This window comes from Raphanus sativus, chromosome 5, assembly GCF_000801105.2.
Source record: "Raphanus sativus cultivar WK10039 chromosome 5, ASM80110v3, whole genome shotgun sequence".
Classification (NCBI taxonomy): Eukaryota; Viridiplantae; Streptophyta; class Magnoliopsida; order Brassicales; family Brassicaceae; genus Raphanus; species Raphanus sativus.
Window position 1 is genome coordinate 991,090 of NC_079515.1, and position 9,060 is coordinate 1,000,149.

At 38.5% G+C, this 9,060-nt stretch overlaps 3 protein-coding genes across 3 annotated transcripts; 1 reads left to right on the forward strand and 2 right to left on the reverse strand.

Annotated features, from left to right (window-relative positions):
- Positions 1-279: 279 nt before the first annotated feature.
- LOC108857885 ((Z)-3-hexen-1-ol acetyltransferase) lies at positions 280-2,357 on the reverse strand. Its single transcript, XM_018631897.2, has 2 exons — positions 1,843-2,357; positions 280-1,309 (listed from the first exon to the last, which is right to left on the reverse strand). Exons 1-2 carry the CDS (start codon positions 2,311-2,313, stop codon positions 410-412), a joined length of 1,371 nt encoding a protein of 456 aa, XP_018487399.2. The 5' UTR covers positions 2,314-2,357; the 3' UTR covers positions 280-409.
- Positions 2,358-3,445: 1,088 nt separating this feature from the next.
- Positions 3,446-5,785, forward strand: LOC108860776 (BTB/POZ domain-containing protein At3g03510). The gene is made up of 3 exons (XM_018634626.2): positions 3,446-3,617; positions 3,703-3,763; positions 3,833-5,785. Exons 1-3 carry the CDS (start codon positions 3,589-3,591, stop codon positions 5,297-5,299), a joined length of 1,557 nt encoding a protein of 518 aa, XP_018490128.1. The 5' UTR covers positions 3,446-3,588; the 3' UTR covers positions 5,300-5,785.
- LOC108859072 (non-specific phospholipase C3) lies at positions 5,679-8,648 on the reverse strand. Its single transcript, XM_018632919.2, has 5 exons — positions 8,259-8,648; positions 7,622-8,013; positions 6,575-6,984; positions 6,289-6,459; positions 5,679-6,214 (listed from the first exon to the last, which is right to left on the reverse strand). Exons 1-5 carry the CDS (start codon positions 8,508-8,510, stop codon positions 5,868-5,870), a joined length of 1,572 nt encoding a protein of 523 aa, XP_018488421.1. The 5' UTR covers positions 8,511-8,648; the 3' UTR covers positions 5,679-5,867.
- Between the last annotated feature and the right edge of the window lie 412 nt (positions 8,649-9,060).

Below are 9,060 nucleotides of genomic sequence, written 5' to 3' on the forward strand. Positions count from 1 at the left end.
GAAGAAGCAGTTCGCCTCCGACTGACGTCGAACCCGGAAGCATGACAATTGGCCTCCAAAGCTCTAACCAGTAGAGCTACCTCATCCCGTCAAATAATTGATAACTTGTGACAACTTCCTTACGTTATGTTAATCCCCTCAATTGTTGGGCTGCTCGAGCTTAGGACTTAGGATATACTCTCCAATAGAATAAACAGATAATCGAAGAATGATACTACTAAATATTCCAAGGTAGGGAAAGAACACGGAGTCTACGTTGCCTATATATAGGGCTAATGATGTGACAATTTTACTATATATGCATGGCAATATGGCATGATAATAAATACATAACTGATAATGTATATCAAATGGCTCTAAGAGCGAAGACATAACGATAATTTACTTAATTTCGAACGCATGTTTTTTTTTACAAGCGTCCGTTAAGACACTTGTATAACACACCGTCAAGCTCTTCTACAAACTTCTCCATCGCTGGCACCGGCAAGCTAATTGCCACAACGGTTCCGCTCACACCTTTTCTATTCTTAAACGGCACGTAGAAGCTCACTCCTGGAAACACTGCGATACCAGCCTTAGCGGTACCACCGTACACAGGTTTACCCCACGGCCCGAAATCAACTTTTCCTAAATCAAAATGTCTCAAATCCGACACTATATAGTTCCCAGCTGCCACAAACATAGGCCTCCCTCTGGTTGCCATTAATGCCGTCATCGACCGTATGTAGTCCTCTGTCACGCTCTTCTTTGCCTCTTGTATCAACCTCAGAGGAAACTCAAGCGGCTTCTCCATCAGATCTTTTGCAGTAGCTATCGCCACTGGAATGGCAAAAACGTTACCGTAGTAACCGGATGGTATAGGCGGGTTGCTAAGTTTGGAACGTGAATTGACGATGCATGTCATTCTCATCTCGGTGTTGGGGTCGGGACTCAGTGCAACCGTCCGACAACGCCACAAAAACGATGTCATCGCTTCAAAAGTGGTGTTGTGGAGATCGGTCGGGAGGAGTCTCCTTATAGCGGCGATCTCGTCCGGACCAAAAAAGAAAGATCTACTAACTAAAAAGTCTCCGACAACTACCGCTTCAGGTTCCACCTTATCGTCATATTCGCGGTGCGTATGTGTCACAAGCGCAGAGGTACTCGCAATCAGCGACTCTCGTTCCCACACTGGTGGAACCGACGGCGCGTGTAACCCACATGCCAACTCGCATAGTGATTTTAGAAAGAGGGACAGGCCTGCTCCATCGGTCATGGTGTGGTTGAAACGGAGGGCAAAGATGAATCCACCGCACTTAAGCCGCGTGACCTACACGCATGAGGAGGCTTTTAGAGTCAGCTTACTTTTTTTTTGTAACACAGCTTACTTGTGAAAACAGTAAGACATTTGCATTAAGATTCTATGAACACGAATCTGTCATCAATCGATACTAAAACAGATTTTTCACTATATTAATAAAACATACTAAATTTCATATACAAATGCATTTTTTTCTGTAGTTGTTTTTTTCTTACAATTTTAGAACATTTTTTCGTAAGTTTATAATTTTCTTCTTTTCTTGTAACACAAAGTTTATAAATTTCTTCTTTTCTTGTAACACAAAGTTTATAATTATTCATAAAATACATTGAAAATATAAAAGAGAAATGTATTTTTAACAAAAAAAAATTTCTAAAACATGTAACATCATGAATGAATGGAGAGAATATTAGTATAATTATTTGAGAGTTTCTAATAAAAAAATTAACATTCATATGACTTTCACATAGGTGAAATTTCCCTTTGCCGAAGGTCTGATATTAAGGACTCTAGAAAAAATATATTCATCATGTTTTATATACCTGAACGAGAAGCAACGGAGTGTTAAGTAACTCACTGGACCCTTCCACGTCAAAGAGAAGCTCTTCTAAGCAAGGGAAAGGAGGAAGAAGAGCATCAGCTTCCTCCAACTCAGCAAACGTAACGTCAGCGTCGGCTTCAATGAACAAAACGCCTTCTCCGGTACAGTCCACCGAAAGTTTTCGGTTAGGACCTTCCCGGAGCCTACCAGCGAACGGGTAATAGTAAACCAGCGTCTGCGCGAGAGCTGTCTTGATCACTTGGACCGGATCAAGATTACTTGTAAGGTTTGGTCTATAGAAGAAGATAACAGGAATTTGAAATCTTAATCCTTGTTGGTCGTCTATGTCGGAAAGAGGCTTGAGCTCTAGTGGCGTTGGCTTAGCCGGAGTGACCAGCTCAGGCTGCCGGCGATGCACCTTAAAGGAGAGACATGTGGTGGTGGATGGTGGCAAAGACACGTGATAGTCCATGGTTTGAGACTTTTCTGAGGATAGACTTAAACACACAAGACAGTGTATTAACCACATAATATATAAACACACATAAACAAAATAATGCACATTTTAAAATATGTTGGTTTGGTACTTTTTTGTTGGCTGCTGTATTAGGTTAGGTACTGGTATTATGTTACCGGTAATGTTAGTTGATTGACTTTTTTAGAAAATGTGTTTCTATTTATTTATTTCCCAGTTGGGAAAGAATGATTTCTTTTATCTTTTTAGCATGTTTTGTGCTATTTTATAGTCATAAACACACAAAAGTAAGTGATAATTTCTATTCAAATGAAAACAATATCACTGCTCAACTAAGTTTTAACATCTAAACGTAATATATGCACATGATTGACTGTATTCATTCATCTATAAAAGGATAATGAGTACCGGTACTTGTCTGTCATGTGGGTGAATCTGCAAATCATAAAGAGGTTCTTAAAAGTTAATTGGTTACATGATTACATCCAGTGGCGGACCCATTAAGGAAATAGGGGGGTCATATGACACCCCATAAATGTTAACATAATTTTATTTGGGCTTGGATGACATGAAAATTATGTGGCTCTGATGGTTAATTACCCCTGTTGACACCCCATAAATCTGGATTCGATCCTTCTTGAACCCATCTCACATTACAATTTTTTTATTAAGTTATATATTGAACCCCCTTAAAACTTAAGCTGGGTCCGCCACTGATTACATCACAATACATTAAACATTGGTTCTTCATTTCTTTTAAAGGTCAGAAAGATCCCATTGACAAATGATTTGCCTCTCTAAAGTACAACGTGTCATAGACTCATAGTGAAACTATAAAGCATGATAAAAAGAAAAAAAGAAAGAAACTAGCAAATAAATAAACTTCATGGATCGAAATATGAAGTGAAGACTTGATCAAGAAAAGTACTCTTAATAAGAATTAATCGCATATTTAACCAGAAATATCGCTAAGGAATAAAACAACTTACTAGGAGTTGACGTTTTTCACTGAGAAAAATCCCACAATATCTTAACAATACTTCCTACATATCAGCATGAACCATACTTTTTCTCCTAACGTCTCTTTTTCTTCTTTCTTTTATAGCTTTTGACTTAATCTTCAGTACTGAAGAACGCTTTTCTCACCCTGTTCTCTATTTTTTTCTCCATGGTTACATAACCCGTGAGCAACAAGCTTCTGTTCCTTCGACGACAAGTTACAGTCACAGTCCAGTATTTGCAAACATTAACAATCTCTTAGCCTCTACGAAAATGTCAAATAAGAACCCATCATTGACCCGGTAAAACTCTTATTCTCTTTATATCAGATTAGTTTTACAATTAACTCTAGAAAATATTATTAGCTCTAATGTTCATCATCTGTAGAAACTCAAAGCCACCAGATCTTGAACTCTACTTGAAAGGAGTCCCGTTTCATCTTCACAAAGTAAGCTTTCTGCACTCGTTTTCCCAGAGGGTTTTCTTTTTATTTATAGGTTTTTTGATGTTTGTTTAGGAAACTTTGGCTAAGAAGTCTGCTAAAGTGACAACATTACTCGAGTGTAACAAGATCGATGAACTGCGCTGGATCCTCAGAGACATCGACGTGGACCCGACAGCGTTCTTCCTCGTGGTTAGCTTCTGCTATGGCTACAAGATCCATTTATCATCTGAAAACATAGTCTCTGTTCTCTGCACTGCTTATTCCCTAGAGATGAACGATGATCACAGCTCTAATAACTTGTTGAACAAGGCAGCAACATTCTTGGAACAACGAGTTCTTATAAGCTGGAAAGAGACTGTGAAAGCTCTTGCTGTCTGCAGCGACAAGATTCTTGACAAGATAGCTGATGTTGGACTCACTGAAGTCTTCTTAGATTCCCTTCTCGAAAAGGCTCTCAAAGATCCTATATTGCTTGATGATCTTACCACGTTACCTCTTAGGTTATATGAACCATTGATCCAGGAATCTAGTAAGCACAATGTCTCTGTAGAAAACCTCGTGGCATCGGTCTGCAATTACGCGAAAAGATATGTTTTCGAGAGAGATTCTGGAGATGAAAGCGTTGCGAGAAACAAGAGGCAAGTTCTTGAAGCTGTTGAGAGGCTTTTGCCTCACCAAAGAGGAGCTATCTCCTGTGGATTCTTGTTCAAATCTCTTAAAGAATCGATGTTTTTCGATGCTTCCTCTGATTGTCGAAAAGGGTTTGAAGTTAGGATAAGCAGACAGCTCGACATGGCTACATCAAAAGATCTTCTGATTCTATTACCAAGCAAAGTGGGAGTGGGAGCTTATGACATCAACCTCTTGAAAACCATTCTCAAGAGCTTTTACAGTAACTACAGCGTCTCTGACGTTTCAAGGTTCGTGAGTGTAGCGAGAATGCTCGAAGAGTTTCTATTGGAGGCGGCAGCGAGTGATGCTTGTTTAAGTGTGGAAACGTTCAAGGCGTTAGGAGAAATAACAGTTGCTGCGTCTTGTGATGTTTTGAGATACTCAGACGAAATCTACAGAGCGGTTAATGTGTTCTTGGAGAGGCATAGAGATCTGACTGAAACTGAGAAGATGGATGCTTGTAGAGTTCTTAACTGTAAGAAGCTTTCACCAGAGGCTTCTGAACATGCTTCGAAGAATGAGAAGCTTCCGTTGAGAATCGTTGTGAAAGTTTTGTTCTTTGCTCAGAAGCAGATTCAGGATAAGGTGGCTAGAGATATGAAAAGTGTAGAGGAGAAAGATGATGCTGACATTGAGGATATGAATACGAAGTTGCTGAGGCTTGACATTGAATCTGATTACAAGAAGGACAGAGAGATTGAGAATGTTGAATGTGTTGTTCATTGCGTGAAGAACAAGCTGGAAGAGAAGAAGATAAGTGTGTGGAGAGAAGTGAAGAGGAAGTTTGGTTGTATGACTTCTTTGACAGTGGATGCTTGCAATTGCCACATCAAGAAGAGGAAGAAGACTTATCATCACTACAAATAACAACCTCACTCTCTGTTCGTGTTCTGTTATAATTTTACTTTTGTTCTGTTCTTTCTCTGTTTTGGCAAATCCTCTGTCTCTGACTTTTGCTCTATTTAAGACTTTTTCTCTATCTTGGCTGTCTCTGTATGCTGAAACTATGTACTAGTGTTCGATCCGGTAAAATCGAACCAATTACAACTTGACCAAAATAAAAAAGTGGTATGGATTTGGTAAATATCATATAAACCTAATGAATAATGTTATCTTTAAGGATCATATATGAATATGATTAATATATAAACCGAAACCTGATAGTATATAAACCAATTCGATATGATCATGATAGCTAACTCCTATAAACCAAAATACCGAAAATAAAAAAAAAGAATGAAATCCGGATTGAAAAACCTTAGATAAAATCAAGTTAGAATGTGGTACATAAATAGAAAAATATTGAATAGACAAACACACATGACACATTTGTAAAAAAAAAAAAACTAAAAACGATAGTTCATACGGTCCTCACATCAAATCCAGAAAATTAAAACACCACACAAGTCTCGGAAGAATATAGTAACGCTTTGGTTCAATTATCACAAATCAAGCAAGAGAAAAACTTCTGAATAAAAGATTTTGGACTCGAGTGACGAGTAGTTCCATGAGAAAGATCGACGATCTCATGTTCATCACGACCTACCTCTTTAGCCTTCTTGGACTCACCATAGAACTTAGTGAAAGCTTCTTCTACGTACTTAGCCGCATCTGAAACTTTCATGTTGTCCACTAGTTTCAACGGGTAAATGTCTTTGATATGATCACCTCTTATAACAGCCGCTGCTTGTATCAACTCGATCTGAAAATCCGTGAGATCTTCATCTTCTTCTTGTGTTCCAATGTCTAGGGCTCTTGCCCTTGTAAACTCAGGTAATGTGACTGAAAGAATCGAGAGAAAAAAGTATTACGTAATGAACCTATGGACCATGATCGACTAGTAACATATAGTTTACCAGGGCAGTCGGTTCTTGGGCTGGTTCGGTTGATGACAGCATCAAACGTTCCGGCCCATTCGTCACGCTTTGTAAGAAAACTCTTGAGGTTGAATATCTTTTTCAGTGTAGCTGGAATCGATGAATGCTCAAACTGTGACGTTGGCTCTGGTCCGTTTGGCTCGTGCAACACTACAAAATGTGGGGTTATGAAACCGTACCAAAATCAATAACCGGTTTGGACCAACATGACAATACAGCTAAGACTAAGATAACATAAGGCGGTTCCAATTAAAAACATACGTACCGGTTCCAGGTTCGATCCAAGGTGAGATCAGCAATGCAGGAACCCTAACACCGAGCCGGTCAAATTTAAAGTTAAAAGGCGGACCTCCAACAAGACCATCAGGATTTGGAACACCAGTGACTGGAGTAGGAACATGGTCATAGTAACCACCATGCTCATCATAAACAACAACGAAGAGAATCTCGTTCCACTGAGGGCTAGCTCTCAAGGCTTCGTAGATCTCCTTGACTAGGTTTTGGCCCTCAGCAACGTCGTTTTTGGGGTGATCATCGTTGGCCGGAGCAGACAGAATTTTGAAGTATCTCGGTTCGATCACCACATAGTTTGGAAGCTTCCCTTCTTTGCAGTGTCTCTTGAAGCTTAAGTGGTATTGATGAAAGTTGTCCACGTACTTCAGCTTCCTCATGTTCCTAATTGAATTAATTTAGATTAGTGGATTCTCATATTTACATAACCAATCATTTTTAGTGAGTATTAAAAATTACCAAATGGACCCAAGAAACAGCTTATTCCTTGGACACATGCAAAACTCAATGATTTATTATTTAATTTATTTTCACAAAAATCGAATCTCTGATGCAGTGATCCGATAAGTTTGAAAAATCAAGATTTGTGATCCGTCTTAATCAAATTATTTCTAGCAACAGTACGAAAATGTGAATTATTATTTTATACTGTTGAATGTTTGTTTTTGGAGTTTTGTAATTTACTCTAAAATATAATTACTAGAAACTCCATTTTATATAGACACAAATCGAAAAATTCCAAACATGTTGCCTTTTCCTAAAGCACTTGGTGGTTAGTACTTTGATCATTATATTAAACATTTACTTTTTGAAAAGGTTAATTCAATCATCAAGAATTTGAATTCTTTTTCAATATATATTTCAAGTAGATATATTGCAATCTAGGTGTCAGTACTATGCATCGGTTCATCATTATCATTTTTGTCTTCTTCTTTATAATACTATTTATCCTACAATCATAGCTCGTAGCTTTGACTTTTACGTCTATATTTTTTTTTTAAAACAGTGGAATATATCTTACCTGTAAAAGAGGCAATTAGGAAAAGATTGGTAGTAAATCCCAAACGTGAATCCACTCTCTTCAAGTGATTCGAACACTGTCTTCTGAGGGAACCCACGTACCAGTGTGTTGGTATCGTTGCTAAACGCACCGTTTGATGTCGCCGAGTGGACGTAGAGACGGTTAGGTTGCGTCGACGACGGCAACGACGAGAACCACCGATCGCATACGGCGAATTCTTGAACTAGCTCCTTGAACACGGGAAGCCTCTCAGGCGGAAACCCTTGCATGACTACTTTCTCCGACATACCTGGTGTGATGGCCTCTGCGTTTTGTACGAACCCGTTCATTGTCGGAGCCGGGTATGGGCTCTCGTCACTAAAAGGTTTCCCGAAAACCTGCTCGTAGATCGCCTGAAAAATCAAGAAAATATGAATCAACGACCGGTTTAGTAAACCAAAAGGAACCGATTTTTTTTTTGGTTATTTGGTTTTGCTTCGGGATGAAAACCGAAAGAGAACCAATAAATAAAGACATTACGAAATTATAGTCAGAGTAAGAGAGACTAAACCACCAAACAACATAAACCGAGCCTTATACCAGTTTAAATAATATAATTTCTCCGACCAAGGACTTTAAATCTAAACCGGAGGTATACCTGGAAGGAGTGACCAGGGTCAGGATCAATGTTTTGAGACTCTTTGCCGAAGAAGACTTGAGCAGAGTTCGGGTCTGACGTGGACACCGGGTTGGATCTTGGTTCAGATTCCGATACTCCATCGATTTCCGGGTTCAGTTCCTTAAACCAACCTAACATGTGATCGAAAGACCTGTTCTCTTGTACCAAAACGACGATGGTTTTGATCGGAGAAGCTGATGAGCTACCGCCTGAGCTGGTCTCCTCCACCATTATCTTTTATTTCTTGATGAACAATATGATTGTTTTCTCTCTCTTTACGAATTAGCGGTGTCCGTCGAAATGATGGCTTATTTTATAGGGTGATAATTAAGGGAACACGAGGTCCAATTCATTTTATTTTTATATGGTAAGTAAATCACATAAGATCTCATTACATTTTTGTTTCAAAAAAAGATCTCATTACATTAATGGCTTTGTAGTGTTATTATTTTTATTCTTTACTATGTACAAGGAAAAAAACTGGCAACGTCAAATCTGTCACGGTCGGCAAAGCAAGGTGGCAGAAGAAAAACGTTTTGAATTGTTTTAATTTTGAAGTTTTTCCTCGAAGTTGCTTGTTAAAATATCAAATAATATAATGTGAACATCTTCGTAGTGTATTATTACAATTTTACTTTCAAAAATGTGAATTGTGTAATTATCAAGAAATTATGAATTGTGAATAAATTATTTATCATTTTGTTAACATATTAGCAGCGTGGATTACCTATAGATGGTCGGTTTTCACATAAATAGTTAGTGTGAATTTGGTATGGAGACT

Excerpts from the sequence above, each read along its gene's own strand:
- LOC108857885 (XM_018631897.2), bottom strand. The coding sequence starts at position 2,313 with ATGGACTATCACGTGTCTTTGCCACCATCCACCACCACATGTCTCTCC. Across the intron at positions 1,310-1,842 it reads CTCCGTTGCTTCTCGTTCAG|GTCACGCGGCTTAAGTGCGG; the intron begins GTATATAAAACA and ends TCATGCGTGTAG.
- LOC108859072 (XM_018632919.2), bottom strand. The coding sequence starts at position 8,510 with ATGGTGGAGGAGACCAGCTCAGGCGGTAGCTCATCAGCTTCTCCGATC. Across the intron at positions 6,985-7,621 it reads CCTAATTGCCTCTTTTACAG|GAACATGAGGAAGCTGAAGT; the intron begins GTAAGATATATT and ends TAATTCAATTAG. Across the intron at positions 6,215-6,288 it reads CCCAAGAACCGACTGCCCTG|TCACATTACCTGAGTTTACA; the intron begins GTAAACTATATG and ends CGATTCTTTCAG.
- LOC108860776 (XM_018634626.2), top strand. The coding sequence starts at position 3,589 with ATGTCAAATAAGAACCCATCATTGACCCG. Across the intron at positions 3,618-3,702 it reads AAGAACCCATCATTGACCCG|AAACTCAAAGCCACCAGATC; the intron begins GTAAAACTCTTA and ends CATCATCTGTAG. Across the intron at positions 3,764-3,832 it reads TCCCGTTTCATCTTCACAAA|GAAACTTTGGCTAAGAAGTC; the intron begins GTAAGCTTTCTG and ends ATGTTTGTTTAG.